Source organism: Saccopteryx bilineata, chromosome 2, assembly GCF_036850765.1.
Source record: "Saccopteryx bilineata isolate mSacBil1 chromosome 2, mSacBil1_pri_phased_curated, whole genome shotgun sequence".
Lineage (NCBI taxonomy): Eukaryota > Metazoa > Chordata > Mammalia > Chiroptera > Emballonuridae > Saccopteryx > Saccopteryx bilineata.
In genome coordinates, this window is record NC_089491.1 from 151,836,122 (window position 1) to 151,855,843 (window position 19,722).

Below are 19,722 nucleotides of genomic sequence, written 5' to 3' on the forward strand. Positions count from 1 at the left end.
GCGTCGCCATGTTGCGACCAGAGCCACTCTAGCGCCTGAGGCAGAGGCCACAGAGCCATGCCCAGTGCCCGGGCCATCTTTGCTCCAATGGAGCCTTGGCTGCGGGAGGGGAAGAGAGTGACAGAGAGGAAAGTGCAGCGGAGGGGTGGAGAAGCAAATGGGTGCTTCTCCTGTGTGCCCTGGCCGGGAATCGAACCCGGGTCCTCCGCACGCTAGGCCGACGCTCTACCACTGAGCCAACCGGCCAGGGCCGATATTGCATTCTTTATTACAAAGTTTACTTTTGTACTTAAGGTCAACTAAAATATTTTAAATATAGCCATAATTATTACAATCATTTGAAACAAGCTTTTCTTTATATTTAGGAAGCTCTTATCTGCTGATCTACAAATGACGTGCTCATTTTACTATTGTTTTAAAATAATTAGACTATGGGCAAAGAACTATGCTAGGTGTTGTGCAGAAAGTAAGGAAAAGAGATGTTTATGTTTATATGATACATGGTTAAATATACAAAAAAAAAGAGGAAAGGGAGGTAACTCTCAAGAGTTTCCTGAGTATTCCCATCCAACTACCCAGCTTCTCCGTACCTAAATTGAATAATAATACTCTGTGTCTTTTAAATCTCTTATTTACTGTATTAGTTTATTTACTGTTAGTTTACTTGGGTCATCTACCCTTAGTCCCATCATTACTCCTAGTATAGTAAGGGTCAACTCTGTCCCCTTGCCAGGGATGTGGTGGGATGTGGTGGGATGTGGTGTTTCTTAGTACCAGATGATTTAAGAGGAGATACTTGTAAATGGACTGGTTTTTGGCATATGGGCCTTAATACTTTGCCAAAATTGAAATTGTTTTGAAATAAAGTTTCTGATTTTCAAATACATACAGCACTTTCAAACAGTGTGATGTACAAATTACCATACTTTAGTTCATGTTAGAATAATCCACACTCTAAATCTGTTTGACATTTACCCCTTAAGTATTTTGCATCAATAAATCATTTCTGTAGCATCTTAAAATGTTCATAAGTAATTACATAACATCCTACATCCCCAGGGCCAGTCCCATGAGTGTGAGTAAAAATAAATAAATTACAGTAATTAAGACTGTCTTGAAAAACTAAGGGTCATTTGGACTTGATTCCTGGAGGAGTTATCAGTGCCAAAGACAAGTCAAGGAACTACTGGCTTAGGCCTATCTGGGACTGAGATTTTGATCATCAGAGGTAGTACCTTTTGAGTAAATTTCAACATTGCCCTTTAGACAAGCTACAATAAATACAGAACTATTGTGACGGGGATGAAGAGAGTTTGGACATAGAAAGAATGACAGAAACATGAGCATTTAGGTAGTGTGAAAAACTATTGTTACTCAGCTTGCCTCGAATATAAGTTTGGGAAGAGCTCCTTTCTAATTTAGGCTAAGAAAACACACACACCACACACCTGGTGTATAGGGGCCGACTCACCTGGAATGCAGGAGGGTGCCTTATGTATTATAATGCCTGCTTATTGTGTACTGCATGGCTTATGTGAGCGTGTGCATAACTGGAAGTGTGGCTCCAGTCTCATCCTCCCACACTAAGAGAAGTATTTGTCAGATCTTTTTATCTCCTTACTACCAAAGCTCACAACTGATTAGGGGTAGCCCAAGAGTCTCCCCAAACCCCTTAATCATTTCCCCACAGGTCTCTGGCTTGCTGTCCGGCCTCCTAATGGTGGCTTCTCTCTTTCTTACCCCTTCACGGGGTCTCAGGTGAGACCCGTGGGAGGGATGCTCGGCTCCGCGCTTAGGCCTCCCTGTTGGAAAGGCGTACCCCTGGCTGAGGGCTTCCCTGTCGGGGTCGAGCCGGAGGCCTGGTGCGGCTATGGGGAAGGAGGAGGGAGTTGGCGGCCGCCGAGGCCGGGCAGCGGGCCCCGTCCGCGGCGGGCGCGCTCCGCCGGCCTCCCTCGCTCCTCTCATATGCTCATATTTGGACTCGGCTGCCCGTGCCCAGGAATTTCCCGTCATGCCTCCCGCCGCCCCGTCCGTCGCCCGGAGCTGGGGAGGGAGGAAGAGAGGCTCGGACAGCGGCGGCGGCGGCTCCCGGGTTCTTCCATGAGCCCGCGGCGGACCCTCCCGCGCCCCCTCTCGCTTTGCCTCTGCCTCTGTCTGGCCGCAGCCGCGGCGCGAGGAGCCGCGCACCCGGGTAAGTTTGGGCTCCCTCTCGGCTACCCGTCACCCCTCCCACCCGGCCCCTGCTGAGTTGAAGCGGGACCGCGACCCCGATCCCCCGCGAGCGGCGGCTGCGCTCCCCTCAGCTCCTCGGGGACCCCCCACCCCACCCCGGAGCCGAGGAGGGGTGCGGAAGGGCAGTGCCCCGCGCGGGCTGTGAGGGGAGGCTGGAACGAGGTCAGGGCTGGCTTCGCCCCCGCCGACGGGAGGCGCCTGGCCGCCGCGCTGACACCTTATCCCGTCCTCGGAGCAAACCTGAGCCGGGCAAGCTCTCGCCCGGCGGGGCCCCGAGAGAGGGGCCTGGCGGGCAGCCGGCCGGAGGCGGGGCAGGGCACGCGTCCCCCGTTCGGGAGGGCGCGCGGCTCGCGGCGGGGCCCCCGGAACCCCTTGCCCTGAGGCAGGGTGGCCCCACCGAGGTGGCCGCTCATATAACGGGCCCGGTCGCGTGGGAACGTGCCAGCCAGGCCCGCTCCTCCTGTTGCGCGTCGGGAACGGGCGTGGGGCGCCGGCGGTTCGGGGGGCAGTGCCGGACCGCGGGCGGGAGCCGAGCAGGGGCGCACCCAGGGGCGCACCCACCGCCTGTCCGCCGCGGCTACTGCGCGGCCGGTTCAAGCTCCCGCGGGCCCGGCTGGTGTTTTAATAGGCCAGAACTGAACAAAACCCCGAGTTTGCCAGGTATTAGTTTTGTTTTGTTTTTAAGCGGAAAAAAGCAACCAAGTCTGTTTTAAAGTTTTACACGGCACTATTTCAAGTCAAACAATATGAATGAAAGGTGTCATTCTATTTTTTATTTGGTTTCGGAATATAGGCTATCAAGCAGGGCAATTTTTAATTATTAAAATGATTTTTAAGTATAGTTTTCTTTAAATCATGGAAAACATTAGTAGAGAAAATTTAAATATAAGGTAATTATAAAAATTAATTATTTGAAAGTACAAATATAGAATTTAAGGTTAATGTGAAATTTCGTAAACTTTTGTATTTTGTGATCAGTATATAACTAGTCATCAAAGCTTCTCAGTTCTTTTATCTAGCATAGAGGAACAGAAGTTACAATTCCTGAGTTGAGATTTCTTAGGGATTTTAGTTTGCTTTTGTTATTGCCACCAATAGATCAAACTGTTGAAAATAAGATATGGCTAACGAATAGGACTCATAAATTAGTTGAAAGCTGACTCTATTAAACTTCAATTATATGTATTCAGCACTCTCTGGCTCTCTCTTCATATTTTCATTTGCAGCATTGTTAACAAAATAGATTTTATTTATTATTTGTTTATTTAGAGAGACAGGGACAGGGACAGACAGATGGGAAGGGAGAGATGAGAAGCATCAACTCATAGTTGCAGCACCTTATTTGTTCATTGATTGCTTTCTCATATGTGCCTTGGGGGAGGGGGGAAAGAACCTCCAGCCTAGCCAGTGACCCCTTGCTCAAGCCAGCAACCTTGGGCTTCAAGCCAGTAAGTGGCCTTTGGGCTCAAGCCAGCGACTATGGGCTCCTGTCTATGATCCCACGCTCAAACCGGGGACCCTTGGGGTTTCCAACCTGGGTCTTCAGCCTTCCAGGCCCGTGCTCTATCCACCGTGCCACCACTTGGTCAGGTGAGAAAATAGATTTTAAAACTTAGTTTTTTTTGTTAAAAAAATCTTCAAGATTTATGTTACTTAAAAAACTGTCAATTCAGATTAATGGGAAATTATTAAAATATTTAAGTTTTATTAAGTGTGCAGTTTATAAATATTAATTTAAGTAATGATATCAATTTCATATTTATTTCTGGTTAATATTTTTTTCCAAAAGACTTGCTTTTTTTGTTCAAAAAGATCTACTTTTTATGAATTCCCATTTTAGGAGTAAATTTAATAGCACTTCTTTGGAAACACAAATTCTAACTTCACGTTTTATCATTGGCCTTCTAGAAAATACAAACAATGGATTGTACAGGGAATAAACGTATGTTTTTTGTTTTTTTGTTTTTCTCTCAGTGATGTGTTGACTTAATACTGTGGTAAAGCAGTCCTTGAAGACCAAATCCACCATACCGTGGACTCTTGCCAGCAGTTTTTGAACAAGTTTATATATTTACATCATTGAAACATTTATTCTTTTAATTTTGTTTCCAGCTGATATATAAGTCTAATTTCCAGTGACTTTTATTAGACCCTTATGTGAATGTCTAGAATTTTTTAAATATTAAAATAACTATCTCTCAGCCATTTAGAATTTTGTCATAGTGCCTAACCTCCCTGTCTGCCAAGGTTGCAAGCATGCGACATCATGACATCAACACCCATTTTCTTTTTATTTTACTACTATTATTATTTTTTGCTTTTAAAGGTGATTGTTCTAATATCTTAACTAAAATGTTAACCAATTGGTTAGAAATTTTTACTGTTTTGCTAAAATCAAGTAGCAAAATTAAAAAAAAATCCCAAAGTAGTTTCTACAAATTTTCTAATACATTTATTCCTTTTTAAATTAAAAATAAAATTTTAATCATTTAAGAGCAACTTTAGGAAATAAAGTTGAAATAAAGAACCAAATGTTTTTTGGTTCTGTCATCATCTGGTCACAATCCTTATGACTTTTATCTCACCTGTGTTACTCAGTATAGTTATGGATTTGGTTGATGAATTTGGTCCTGATGTTTGATTTCTCTGTAAAATGAAGATGTTGAACATAGTCCTCAAGTCCCTGCTAACATTAGGATCTTATAATATTGTTTTTGTTTCTGTAATCCTGCAGTCACCCACTACACTGATTCAAGTGTATGATTGTGACTTGTTATACATGTTAAACTGGTCTACTTGTAGTCAGGTCTGATGGGAGTGGATCCAGCTTCAGGGAGCCTGGATCTGCCTCAGAAACATCTTGGTACTTGGCACATGCACACTCCTGGTCAGAGGGCCATAATATTAAGCTTCTGTAAATGTCTTCCCCTTACCTGATACCAGAAAGTTCTAGTTACATCATAGGGTTAATGCCTAAACACTCTTTGGGGATAGATAAGCACAGGCCCTAAGATGGCTTGGTACTCAGTTTTGGAATTTGGGTCTCAGGGATACTGTTGGTGAGTGCCAAAACCTTTCTGTGGTTGGGAGGACTGTGGCTAGTTATTTGTGGGCATTCCAGATGAAATGCCCGATATGGGTTTCCACTTTTTGATCATACCTCAGAGAAGAATGAATTGGACCTACCCATCTGGTTTATTCAGAATTAAATTGGCTTTCAATAGAGGGGTAATCAGATAGCTATTTATTTAATTTGCTAGTTGTTAGTTAGCATCTATGATTGCATATCTGATATCTCAAGGTTTTTTCTTAAATATTTTTATGTTTTCTCCTTCGTGGGCATGATGGGTTTGTCTTTTAAAATTCTCAGCACAATCTTGGGTCTCTGTTCATATAGTTGTCTCCATGGGCTACCACAGTCATATTTATGGATTTTAAGGAAATACAAATAAAGAGGAAAGTATAGAAAAGGTGGACCACTAATGTATCAACCAGTTGACCTTATGGAGGATTTTGGTTATTTCCTTATTTAAGCTTCTGCTTCAAGTAAGAGAAATGAACTTGAACTAGCTCTAGGAAAAAGAAAGAAAGTACTTTGACAGAAGCCAAATGCAGACAAAGCCTTATTAGGGACCAGGGACTGGAAAACCTGCAACTTTACCAGTCTCTTTAGTCTTTGCCTTTCTTTGCTTCATTGTTCTCTATTTGCTAATCATTTTATTTCTGATTTCTTGTACTCATGGTTGAGTGTGGCTTCTCAAAGGCTCCTGAGTATTTACAGAGAGGATTAATCATTCAACCTTGATCCTAAACTGATAGAAAGAACCTGATAGACACAGTTTGGGTCTCTTCTGATTCTAGAGTTCTTTATAGATGTAGTACAGACATTTTCGTGGTTTTTACATTATCACCTTTTCTATTATGGGGTTATTAGTCCTTAAAATGTTTTTTTCCTCTTTTTTTATGAACTTTTAAAAAAATTGTTTTATTTTTTATTTATTTTTTTACAGAGAGAGAGAGTCAGAGAGAGGGATAGACAGGGACAGACAGACAGGAACGGAGAGATGAGAAGCATCAATCATTAGTGTTTCGTTGCGTGTTGTAACACCTTAGTTGTTCATTGATTGCTTTCTCATATGTGCCTTGACCGTGGGCCTTCAGCAGACCAAGTAACCCCTTGCTGGAGCCAGCGACCTTGGGCTCAAGCTGCTGAGCTTTTGCTCAAACCAGATGAGCCCATGCTCAAGCTGTCAACCTCGGGGTCTCAAACCTGGGTCTTCTGCATCCCAGTCTGATGCTCTATCCATTGCACCACCTCCTGGTCAGGCTGTTTTTTTCCTCTTGATTTCAATGTGTGTGTAAAAGAGTGTGATACCCTCAGTGGGATCCTAGGACATTAGATCAGTTCATTCATACTGGTACATCAGTGCTGAAGAGAGGGCCTGTAGGGAATAAAATGAGTATAGTACCACATGCAGGAATTACAATGGAGCTTGGGAAAATCCTGTTTAATAACAACTTACCCATCCTCCAGATAATCATCTTCATGGAAGAAGATGATTTTCTGGAATTCACTGAATTAAAATGCTGAGCTCAAAAAGATCTTAAGAGTATATAAATAAAACTCATTAGATCTGGTCAAGGTGGCGGCATAGAAAACATGGTACTTGCGTCCTCTCACAACCACATCAAAAGTACAACTGAACTACAAAACAGTGATCCACCTGAAATCTAGTTGAGTGGAAGTCCTATAACTAAAGATATACCACATATATCTTTAGATATAACTAAAGAAAAAACCACATCGAGACTTGTAGGAGGGAAAGAGATGCAGAACGAGCTGGTCCTACATGCACGTGTGGCAGATAAAAATCAGGAGAGAGATCGTGTCTGTGGAGGTTCCCCCTGAGGAGTGAAGGGTCTGGGCCCCACATTAGGCACCCCAGCCCAGGATTCCAGTGCTGGGAAGAGAAAGTCCCATAACTTCTGGCTGTAAAAATCAGCAGGGATTGTGGCTGAGTGAGGTGGAGGGCTACTGGAGTCCCTAGTGTTCCTATTAAAGGGCCCATGCACAGACTTATTCAAACTCATTCCCTCTGAGTTCCAGTGGCCAGTGCTGGGGCTGCAGCTTGAAAAACACCAGGACCATATGAGAAGGAACTGAACTGTTCGGCACCAGACTGAGAACTGGAGGGGCAGCTTTCTCTCAGAGAGAGTGCTGGAAGAGGCCATTGTTCCCTTGCTGAGACCTTCCCCCACAGAGCTACTGAGCACCATCACTGAGTCTCCATCAACCTGGCTATCACTGTTTTCTTCACCCTGGGGATTCCCTGAGACCCAACTTGTAGGCTCACCCAAGTGACTTGACTGGGCTCATGCTTCAAACTTTATTAAAATCTCTCAAACAAGCAGCATCTGGCCTCAGCGTGACCTATACCTCTTACTAATTTGCCCCAGGCCTGACATTAGCAGCAGCCAGCCTTGGTTCACAGCTTGTCCTCTCCTGGGCACCTCCAAGCTTGGCACAAGTAGGAGCCATCTGAAGATCATTTTGTAGCTCATCCCAGGAGGCCCCAGGCAGAACATAGGTGGCAGCTGACCTTGACCTGCACTTCCGAGGAGGCCCCAGAACCATTACACCTGGTGGACAACTTCAGACCACCTTGAAGTACCTCTCAACCACCTCCATAAATGACACACTTAAGGGACAGACTCAGTGGGCACCAGAGCCTCACCAAAGTAAGTTCTGCTCCATGGGCAGTCACCAACATAACTGATCCTCCAAGATGGTAGAAGCCTGTCCTCACAGCTGATAGGCCCAGGGGTAAATCCTTTCCGTTGATATGCCAACAGCAATCAAGGCTCAACTACAACAGGAGGGTGTACCTCAAGTGCCCAGCTTGAGTGATTGGGGAGCCTGTGCCATTGGACCCAGCGGGACACCTCCATTAGGCCACTCTACCAAGGTTAGGAGATGTAGCAGCTCTACCTGATACACAGAGACAGACACGGGGATGCTGCCAAAATAAGGAGACAAAGAAACATGTGCCAAATGAAAGAACAAAATAAAACTTTAGGGAAAAACTAAACAAAATGCCGACGAGTAATCTGTTAGATGCAGAGTTCAAAACACTGGTTATAAAGATGCTCCATGAACTTAGTGAGAACTTTAACAACATAAAAAAGGACATGGAAACCATAAAAAAGAACCAGCCAGTAATGAGGTAATCACTAAGTGATATGGAGAATAATTTATAGGGAATCAATAGTAGAGTAGATCAAGCCAAGAATCAAATCAGTGATTTGAAATATAAGGAAGCAGAAAACATCCAATCAGAACAGCAAAGAAAAAGAGTTAAAAAAAATGAAGATAGCATGAGGAGTCTCTGGGACAACTTCAAGTACAGCAATATTCACATTTTGAGGGTGCCAGAAGGAAAAGAGAGAGAGCAAGAAATTAATAACTTATTTGAAAAAATGACAGAACACTATCCTAACCTGGTAAAGGAAATAAACATACAAGTCTAAGAAGCACAGAATCCCAAACAAGATGAACCCAAAGAGGCTTACACAAGACACATCATAATTAAAATGCAAAAGGTTAAAGGCAAAGAGAATCTTTTTTTTTGCGGGGGGGGGGGGTATTTTTCTGAAGCTGGAAACTGGGAGGCAGCCAGACAGACTCCCACATGCGCCCGACCGGGATCCACCCGGCACGCCCACCAGGGGGCGATGCTCTGCCCATCCGGGGGCGTCGCTCTGTCGCGACCAGAGCCACTTTAGCGCCTGGGGCAGAGGCCAAGGAGTCATCCCTAGCGCCCAGGCCATAAGAGAGAATCTTAAAAGTAGCAAGACAAAAGCAGTTAGTTGCCTATAAGACTGTCACTTGGTTTCTCAATAGAAACTTTGGAGGCCAGAAGGTATTGGTAAGACATATTCAAAGTGATGAAAACCAAGGACTTATGACCAAATTATCATTTAGAATTAAAGGACAGATAAAGAGCTTCCCAGGCAGTAAAAAATCTAAAGAAATTCATCACCGGCAAACCAATGTTACATGAAATGTTAAAGGGGCGTCTTCAAGAAAAGGAAAACATAAGATTAAAAGTGTGAACAACAACAAAAATGTCAATAAATACATATCTATCAACAATTGAGTCTAAAAAACAAAATAAATGAGCAAGCAGATGAGAAACACCAACAGAGAACATTTTGTTGGTTGCCAGATGGAAGAGGAGTTGGAGGGATGGGTGAGAAAGGTGAAGGGATTAAGAAGTACAAATTAATAGTTACAGAAGTCTTACAGATAAAAAGGACAGCATAGGGACTACATTCAGTAATAAGTATTCTAATTACTATGTATGGTGTCAGATGAGCATGAGATATCTCAGGATAATTACTTAGTAAGTTATATTATGTCTAATCACTGGGGTGTGCACCTGAAACTACAATAATATTGTATGTCAACTATAATCGCAAAATAAAAAATGAGAGGAGGTTGGAGGGAGGTAGGAGATGGTAAAGGGGGAGAAATGGTGATGGAAGGAGACTTGACTTGGGGTGGTGACAATACAATATACAGATGAGGTATTATAGAATTGTACACCTGAAACATAATTTTATTAACCAGTGCCACCTGAATAAATTCAATAAAAAAGAAAAAAAAATTTTAAAAAAGTAAATTTAGTAAAACTTCACATGAAAGATACATTCAAATTAGTAATAGTTTAAGGACAAAAGTTCATCATTTATTTTTCTATTTTGCTCACATGTCTAGCATTTCCACCTCTGCCTTTCTTTTACACTATTTCTGCTGCTTGGAATAATTTTCTCTCACAACCTACAAAATCCTTAAGGCCTCTGTCACATGGTATTTGTAAAGTGTTCTAAGATAACTCTTAGAATTTGTCCTTCCCTTGTTCTTCTAAGACATTTTGTACCTTGATTGGAGCACTATTTTACCATCTTGCATTGTGAAGTCCATATGTATCCATCTTCTTTACTACACTGTAAGTTCTATTTGACCAATGAGTTATCGAGAAGAATTCTGATAGGCTGTTAGGATCCACTCTCCCAGGTATAATGATTTCAGCTTTTCCAAATGATCTGAAGCTTTTATAGCATCCTGCTTTGTTGTCACCTTCTTCTTTTGATGTTGGAGCTCAGTCACACCACTCTTCTTTCTCAGTCCTTGTGTATTTCCTAGATTTTATAGGCTTTTCCATGAATATTCTGATTTCTTTTGTGAGGGTCGAATACATAGAACGATAGCATATTTTCCTGAAAAGATGGCTTGGGGAAGGAGAGAATAGCAAACTCATGTGGAAGGAAGTCAACTTTTGTTGAGCACCCAGTATTTACCAGATCATATAGGAGGGTAGGTAAAGAAGAAAAAATGAAGCATATATGAAGGGGAATAGTGTGAACACAAAGTATAAAGATGGAAAGTTAGGTTTGGCTTAGACCATGGAACACTTTTAATTTTTGGCTAAGAACTTTAGACTGGGTTTGTAAGCTATGAGATTGGAATTTTGGGGTCCTTGAAATGTCATAGTTAGAGTCAAATTATATGATTTATTATCTACTTAATTCAGAGAATGAATTGAATTGGGAAAGAAAGCATTGGACCAATATGGAAGGGTTCTAAGAGTTTTTCAGAGAATGAAGACCTGAACTAGAGTAGTGGCCACAGGGTTGGAGATGTATTACTGAGGTAGATCAGACATAAAATACCAATTAATTGGATATGGGGAAAGAGGGAATAAAGAAAAGATGATGTTAAGGCTGGGCAATTGATACCTTTATTTATTCATTTTAGAGATAGAGAGAATGAGGGAAGGAGCAGGAAGCATCAACTTCCATATGTGCCTTGACCAGGCAAGCCCAGGGTTTCAAATTGGTGACCTCAGTGTACCAGGTTGATGGCAATAGATAGATTGTGAACTCAGAGCAGGGTTGTGGGTGGGGGTAAAAAAGTATAATATAAATGTTTATATCTAGTGCAATTGAGGAGCTAGTAGAACATTCATGTGAAGATTTATAGTCGACTCAGAAATGTGAGACTTAACTTGGAGAGATCAGGGCTGGAGATACACATGTGTGAGTAAGGAAGATTAAAAATAAAGGGAAGAAGAAAACCTGTTGAACTGGGGTAGAGGAAGGGCACAGGAAATGCATCAAAAAGAAGGCAGTTAGATCTGGCTTTAAAAAAATGCCCACTCAGTGGTTGGCATTTTGTCTCTGAACTTTCCTTGTTTAGGGAACATCACATTTACTCATTCCAGTACATAGGAAACATTGAACAAAGAATACTGTAGCCAGAATAACCTTCCTAAACTGCAAAATTGTTGCTGCTACTTCAGTGCTTAACATCCTTCAGTGGCTTCCTATCTTTCTTAAGATGAAGGACTACCATCTTAAAAGTCTTCATCATCATCAAGCCTTGCTCTCCTTGGCACTTCCAGCTTCCTAGAAGTTGTTCAATTGGTCTTGAGCATACACATTCTGCTCAGTCTCCTCCCCATTCTTCCCTTCACCTTCCCCAAGAATGTGAAGCAGATGTGATTCCCACCAGATGGAGTCTTTAGCATTTTTTTTTCTGTCATTTATGGGCACATTTTATTACCATGACCAGGCTTTTATCCTTTTATCCCTTCAAGTGTTACCTGCAAGATTCCTATACACTTGAGCTGACCACCAGCCACCTGTACCCAGACCTCTGGCACTGCCTGGGGCAGCATTGTTACCTGACGTTTGTATGATTGGGTTACCCAGCTGTGTGGACATATGTGCACAGACTGTAGAGGTTTGCAAAACATGGAGCTGAAATAGAGGAAGAATGCTGGTGTCGGAAATGAGTTCTCAGGGCTCGGCTTCCTGACCAACAGTAAAGTTCTGATTCTAAGTTTCTAAGAATAATACATTGTTAATAAAATGTCCAAAGTGACAGATTTATATGTAGTATACAGGATTAAGAGTAATTTCCAACTCAGTTTTAAAAAAACTGATCCTCCTCTGTGCTACTTTTGCTCTTTTTAACTGTGGACTAAGAAAATACATAATAGCAAAAAGCCACTATAACATTTGAAATGTTTTTTTTTTAAAAAAATATAAAAGCATTCTCTTATCTTTGGAAATGGAAAGAAAACATATGTGGAAATTATGATTTAACAGAGTCTGTAGACAATACTTGATTTCTTGCTTTGTGGATACTCAGGGACTTTATGCTCCCAAATTTCAGCTGCTTATTGTGGTCTCACTTTTATTTAAAAATTTGAGCCATAACTGAATGACAGGAAAATTCTTCAAGACTCTCTTACATCATTTGCTTGTTTTATGCCAGGCATGTGCTTTATGCCAAGACTGAGCTATCAAACTATCTCACAGATCAGTATATAAATATAAATATTTTTTTAAATTATATTTTCAAATATATGAGCATCATTCTTAGGGTTATTGTACTGTTTTAAAGGTGGAATTTAGTAGATGTCTTGCATACAGGTATATACCTACAGAAGTCTCATTTTAGCCATGGCATAACTGCCTTTTATTACTATAAATTGCACAATGAATCTTTGTGGTGTCTTGAGTCCACTATTTTGTTTAAAGACAAAAACAAACAAAAAACCTCAAAACAAATAAAAAACTCCAACCAACCCTTTAGGAAGTAAGTATCTTAAACGTAAGGCAAAATTGAAAATAAGCCTGTGCTACATGTTAGAGTTTTTAAAACAATATCAGGACAGCCCTGAATTTTATGTTTGTTCTGTCGTTTCTCCTGTTTATGCATTGTGTTTGGTTGTCAGAGGATCTGGGTGTGGTTGGCATTGGGAGAGATCTATAGTGACTACTACAGATAGATACTTATTTGATCTCAGATTAGTGGTGTGTGAGTAAGGAAGGGTTGGCCATATCTCTCTGTATGGAGTCTAAGGGATTAGTTAGATAGACAATGATTGGGGTGCCACAATCCGTCAGGGCCTCACAGTAATTGAGAATGATAAAGAAGTGCATGTGTTGTATGTAGTCTTTACCCCTGGCTTCTTAGTGTGTGAATATGCCTTCTAGTCAGACCACGTTAGGGTCCCAGGAAGAGGATAGGTTGAAGGCAGAAGATGTTTAACGGTGGGCAGAACCATTTGAAAAATTTCATATGCATGAGCATATTTGCATTCTTGTGTATATATTCATGTTGCAAGGGAATCAGTGTAGTGTGCTGAAAAGAACATTGGAAGACTGGGTTTTCCTAGTCTAGTTCTTGCTTAAGGCAGTTAAGCTCTTTGTGCCTCAGTTTTCACATCTGCAAAGTGAACACATTGGCTGGGTAATACCTGATGTTGCTTTTGCTTTAAAATTTCTGTCGTTTACAAGTTGTCTAAAGTCTTCAAGTAGCTTTCATAATTTTTAATGGATACCTGGTTAATAAATTCTACAATATTATGTCTTCTCTTGTTATGTGGGATTCAGGTTGTCTATTTCTTGACACCAAATAGAAGTAGAAATATATTTAACTCTTAAAACTAGTTTTATCATTAATGAAGAAGATTTTCTCATTGAATTTTTTTTTTTTTTACAGAGGCAGAGATAGACAGGGACAGACAGACAGGAACGGAGAGAGATGAGAAGCATCAATCATCAGTTTCTCGTTGTGCGTTGCGACTTCTTAGTTGTTCATTGATTGCTTTCTCACATGTGCCTTGACCACGGGCCTTCAGCAGACCGAGTAACCTCCTGCTGGAGCCAGCGACCTTGGGTCTAAGCTGGTGAGCTCTTTGCTCAAGGCAGATGAGCTCGCGCTCAAGCTGGCGACCTCGGGGTCTCGAACCTGGGTCCTTCCGCATCCCAGTCTGACGCTCTATCCACTGCGCCACCACCTGGTCAGGCTCTCATTGAATTTTAAGGCTAAAAAAAACTAATTGATATGTTAAAAAAAACATATCTTCTTTTTCTTTAAGTATTTTCTTTTGCCTTTAAAATGTATTCGTTTTTGCCCCTTTATTTTAAAATACTTCACACAGAGATTATGTAATATCTACATAAGATATAAATAATAATTTTTAAAAATCTGGGTACCCCCTCAGCAGAAATGAAACAGTGAAGTTGCCTGTCTGACCTCTGCCAGCCTCATCTCTCCTCTGCTCACAGATCTCGACAGTCATGCATTTTTTTATTATACTTAATACAAATGATAACTGATAAACTCCTTTCTTTATAGTTTTATCATTGATATACCTCCCTATATTTTATTGTTTATTGTATGTTTTGGAACTTTCCTTTTTCTTTTAGGTGAGAGGAAGGGAGACAGTGAGACAGACTCCTGCATGCGCCCTAACCGGACTCCACCCGGCAGACCCCGTCTGGGGCCTATGTTGAATTGACCGAGCTATCCTCAGTGCCTAGGGCCACACTCGGACTAGTCAAGCTACTAGCTTCAGGAGGTGAAGAGGGAGATAAGGGGGAGAAAGAGGTAGGGAGAAGCCCATAGTCACTTCTCTTGTGTGCCCTGACTGGGAATCGATCCCAGGACTACCGTACACCAGGCCAATGCTCTATCCACTGAGCCCCTTTATTTAAAATACTTCCCAGCCAGGGCCTTGGAACTTTCTGTAAATGGTATCTTCTGCTGGGTAACTTCCGTGATTTGCTTTTCGCCCCCCTTGACATGATATTCATGTAATCCATACTGGGGTATTTAACTCATTTTTAAAATATTGGCTTTTTAAAAATTATCTGTGTGTTTTTCTACTTTTAATTTATTTCTGCTCCTTGCACATTTATCCATTAGAGTTCTTGTGTTTTCCTGTGGAGTCAAATTTTTGTGTTGTCTCTCATTGCTTTTAAGCTTCCTTATCCAAATATCAAATAATAATAATGATACTCCTAATAATAATAGCAAATACTCACATACAGATCTTCCTATGAGCCAGGCACTACTATAAATATTTATTATTTACACATATTATTTAATGCTCATGACAACTTTATCAAGAAGGTACAATAGTGTCATGATAACTCATATATTAAGCCTAGGGCCTGAAGTACAGAGTCATTTAGTAATTTGTATGACTATTGTTTAAATCTAAGCAGTCTGGCTCCAGAGTCTATGCAGTCTTTTCTTTTAATTTTTCCCTATTTAACTTTTGAAGATACTAAATGTTTCTGTCACATTCAAAAAGGAATGACCCTAGTGTGATGTTCAAATTGGTTTCCCTGTACAATAGCAATTGTTTAATGCCATGCCACAGTTCAATTTGCTTCATGGTTAGACTATGACTTTCTTACACAGGTTTCCCTCCTACCTCCAATTCTCTAGGATTTACTATTGCTTTTTATTTCTAATTAGAAGGGAAAACTGCCTGACCAGGCAGTGGTGCTGTGGATAGAGTGTTGATCTGACATGCTGAGGATCCAGGTTTGAAACTCGAGGTTGCCGGCTGGAGTACAGGCTCATCCAGCTTGAGCACAGATCACCAGCTTAAGCCCAAGGTTGCTGGCTTCAGCAAGGGGTCACTGGTTCAGCTAGAGCCCCTGGTCAAGGCACATATGAGAAAGCAATCAATGAACAACTAAGGTGCCACATCTATGAGTTGATGCTTCTCATCTCTCTCTCTCTCTTCCTGTCTGTCCCTCTCTCTTTCTCTTGTAAAAAAAAAAGAAAAAAAAAAAAAAGGAAGGGAAAACCAAAACTGTGCCTTCTTCATTATCATTCTAAAGTCTTTCAGTTTTTTTACTCTTGGTCCATGGTTTGGAATTGCTTTCATTAATTTCCTATGCTAATTTGAACCAGTTTTTTCATATTAAGAAAATGAAATCCTTTTTAAAAAAATATTTATGTGGCTTTATATGAATCTTTTAATCTTTTTGAGCCTTGGATTCTCCAAATAAGATGTATTTGTTTAGTATAATTATTTTACTAAGCAGACATATGTAATTGCTAATCTGAACTCCCTTTCAGTGTTAAATTACCAAAGGAGATCATGAGGGAAAAAAATAAAGAGAAGTTCTTGATGGTGGTTGGAAACTACTGATTTTCTCTAACCTCTCAAATTATAGAATTAAAAGATCTTGTATATAGAGATAAAATCCCTTTGTATCATAACTTCCTTATATAGCTTTATTTTTTCCCCTAAATTAATTTTCTAATTGATTAATTTTTTTTTTTACATTCTGTGACTTTATGATGTCTTCAAGTTTTCCCAAGGTCTTGGGTAATCTCTTTATATCGCTTATTTAAACATACTTACATTTCTCTCATCTTACAAAACAAATAGCCCTGGCTGGTTGTCTCGGTGGATAGAGTGTTGGTCTTGCATGTGGACGTCCCAGGTTCAATCCCCAATCAGGGCACACATGAGAAGTGACCATCTGCTTTTCTTTCCCTTCTTCGCCCCCTTCTCTCTCTCTTACCCTCTCATAGCCAGTGGCTTGATTGGTTCAAGTGTTGGTCCCGAGCGCTGAAGATAGCTCAGTTGATTTGAGCATTGGCCCCAGACAGAGGTTGCCAGGTGGATCCCAGTCAGGACACATGTGGGGAGTCTGTTTCACTATCTCCCCTCCTCTTACTTAAAAACAAACAAACAACTCCCATAAAAAAACCCAAACAACAACAAACAAAAAGCCTATTTTTTTTTTTACAGTTTTGCTGTCTCTCTTTCTCTGTCATCATCCATCCAAAAATATGTATCATATTAAACTTATATTACATGTCATGTACTAATTAATCTCTGGGGATACAGTATGAAATAGAGAGACTAGGGACGTTCATTTTCATTTTGGAACCAGGACAGCCTCTTATAGTAAGAGTGAGAACACCATTTTGTGGTTGGAGCAAGAGGGAAAATGGTTAGAGTTGAGGGCAAAGAGGAGAGCCAGATCATACAGGGCTCTTAGACCAGTATAGGAGTGTAGATATAATTCTGTGTGGTGGAGCTATTAGGGGAATTAGGCAGGCAGTGTCAAGATTTAATTTACATTTTAAAATAATGACTCTGGGCCCTGGACAACTGGCTCAGTGTTAGAGCGTCGGGCCAGCATGTGGATGTCCCAGGTTCGATTCCCAGTCAGGGCACACAGGAGAAGCAACTGCTTCTCCACTCCTCCCCCTCTTCCTTCTCTTACTCTCTTTCTCTCTCTTCCCCTCCTGCAGCCATGGCTCAGTTGGAGCGAGTTGACACCAAGCGCTGAGGATGGCTGAATGGACTGGGCACTAAAATAGCTCGGTTGCCAAGCAATGGAGCAGCTGCCACAGATGGGCAGAGCATCGCCCCATGGGGAGCTTGCCAGGTGGATCTAGGTCAGGGTACATGCAGGAGTCTGTCTCTCTGCCTCCCTGCTTCTCACTTAAGAAAAATTAAGCAATATATATATAGTAAAATAAAATAAAATAATGACTCTGGTCACTGTGTGGAGAGAATGGATTGTGTGTGTGTATGTGTGTGGGGGTTCAAATATGGAAGCAGGTAAACCATTTATGGATAGTTCACTGGTCCCAGTAAGAGTTGATAATAGTTTGGATCACAGTGATGGATTGCTGATGGATTGGATTCAGGGACTAAAAACAAGAAGAACCGTCCACACTATTCCACTAAAACTGCTCTGATTGGAGCCACTAATGGTGTTCGTTTCATTAAACCCAAAGGACTCAATTTGGTCCTTGTTTTTTCAACTTCAGAGCATTTGATACATTGGCCACTCACTCCTAGAAATTAGTTGCTCTCCTTTTAAAAATTTTATTGATTTCAGAGAGAGAGGAAGGAATAGAGAGAGACAGAGACAGGAACATTGATCAAACTGGTAACTTCTGCGCTTCGGGATGATGCTCTAACCCAGTGATCCCCAACCTTTTTCGGGCCACGGACCAGTTTAATGTCAGAAAATATTTTCATGGACCGGCCTTTAGGGTGGGATGGATAAATGTATCACGTGACTGAGACAAGCATCAAGAGTGAGTCTTAGATGGATGTAACAGAGGTAATCTGGTCATTTTTAAATAATAAAACATCATCCAGACTTAAATATAAATAGAAATAATGTAAGTTATTTATTCTTTCTCTGCGGACTGGTACCAAATGGCCCATGGACCGGTACCGGTCCGTGGCCCGGGGGTTGGGGACCACTGCTCTAACCAATCGAGCTATCCAGCTAGGGAAGAAATAGTCTTTTCTCTTGGTTTCTAACACTGTTTTGTTAGATTTGTCATCTTAGGCAAAATTAATTAAATTATCAATGCTCGGTTTCTTCACTTGTAGATAGTATTGTTCCTATTGCATAGGTTGTTGAAATCATTAAATGAGATAATATATCTTAGTTACTTAGCACAGTTTCTTCTGTGGAATTTATTTATAGTAAATGTTTGGTAGTAACATCGTCATCATCAGCCTAGTCGTCATCATCATCATTGTCATTCTGAAACAACACTTTGCTATCCCTCTCCCTTCTCTGGCTACTGCTCCTTCTTGCTATTTCTTATTTGCTAGTTCTTTTTTCTCCAGGTCACCTCTAAGAGTTGAAGTTCCTCAGGCCTCTGACATTGTCTTTACTCATTTTACACATTTTATTAGGCAATCTTATTTGCTCCATGGCTTAAATTCTGTCTGTATAAAATTAGCTCCCCCTAAGTCTACCTGTATACCCAGTTTTGTTTCCTAAGCCACAGTTTAATATACTCACCTGCTCCTATATCATCTCCATTTGGATTGCTGCATCTTCAACATGTCAAAAACGGAGCTTTTTTTTTTTTTGGCCCAAGCTTAAGCTTCCCGCCTTGTTCCCTTAGCTTAGTATATAGCAGGGGTCCCCAAACTATGGCCCGCGGGCCGCATGCGGCCCCCTGAGGCCATTTATCTGGCCCCACCGCACTTCTGGAAGGGGCACCTCTTTCATTGGTGGTCAGTGAGAGGAGCAAAGTTCCCATTGAAATACTGGTCAGTTTGTTGATTTAAATTTATTTGTTCTTTATTTTAAATATTGTATTTGTTCCCGTTTTGTTTTTTTTTTACTTTAAAATAAGATATGTGCAGTGTGCATAGGGATTTGTTCATAGTTTTTTTTTTATAGTCCGGCCCTCCAACGGTCTGAGGGACAGTGAACTGGCCCCCTGTGTAAAAAGTTTGGGGACCCCTGGTATATAGTATTACCATTTGTGCAGATGCCTGAGCCAAAACTGGAGTCCTCCTAAATTGTCTTTCTACTTTGTTCTCTATATCAATCTTTTTCCTAGATTTCTGCAGTAGCTTCCTAATTAGTCTCACTATCTATGGTCTTATGCCACCCTCATTCATTTCCCACCTTTCAGTTATGATAATCTTCTAAATTTGCATATATGATCATTTACTGTACTTTGCTTAGGTTATTTCCCTTTCTTTTTAGGATGAGGTCCCAAATTCATATATGTGTATACCTCCATCGGGCTGCCTTGTCAGCCTCCCCCTTTCTTCTTCACACCTTCCAGCCACACTGCTCTTCCTTCCTAACCTTCACTGGGCTATCCTC

General features: G+C 41.2%; 1 protein-coding gene across 2 annotated transcripts in view; it reads left to right on the forward strand.

Annotated features, from left to right (window-relative positions):
- Positions 1-1,950: 1,950 nt before the first annotated feature.
- MSRB3 (methionine sulfoxide reductase B3) overlaps positions 1,951-19,722 on the forward strand; it is a 176,193-nt gene continuing 158,421 nt past the window's right edge. Inside the window, exon 1 of one of the 2 annotated variants that reach the window (XM_066258196.1) lies at positions 1,951-2,191. In XM_066258196.1, coding sequence (XP_066114293.1) covers positions 1,966-2,191 — 226 coding nt within the window. In that variant the 5' untranslated portion in view covers positions 1,951-1,965. The remainder of the gene's footprint in view (positions 2,192-19,722) is intronic. The other variant, XM_066258197.1, reaches the window with a different exon arrangement.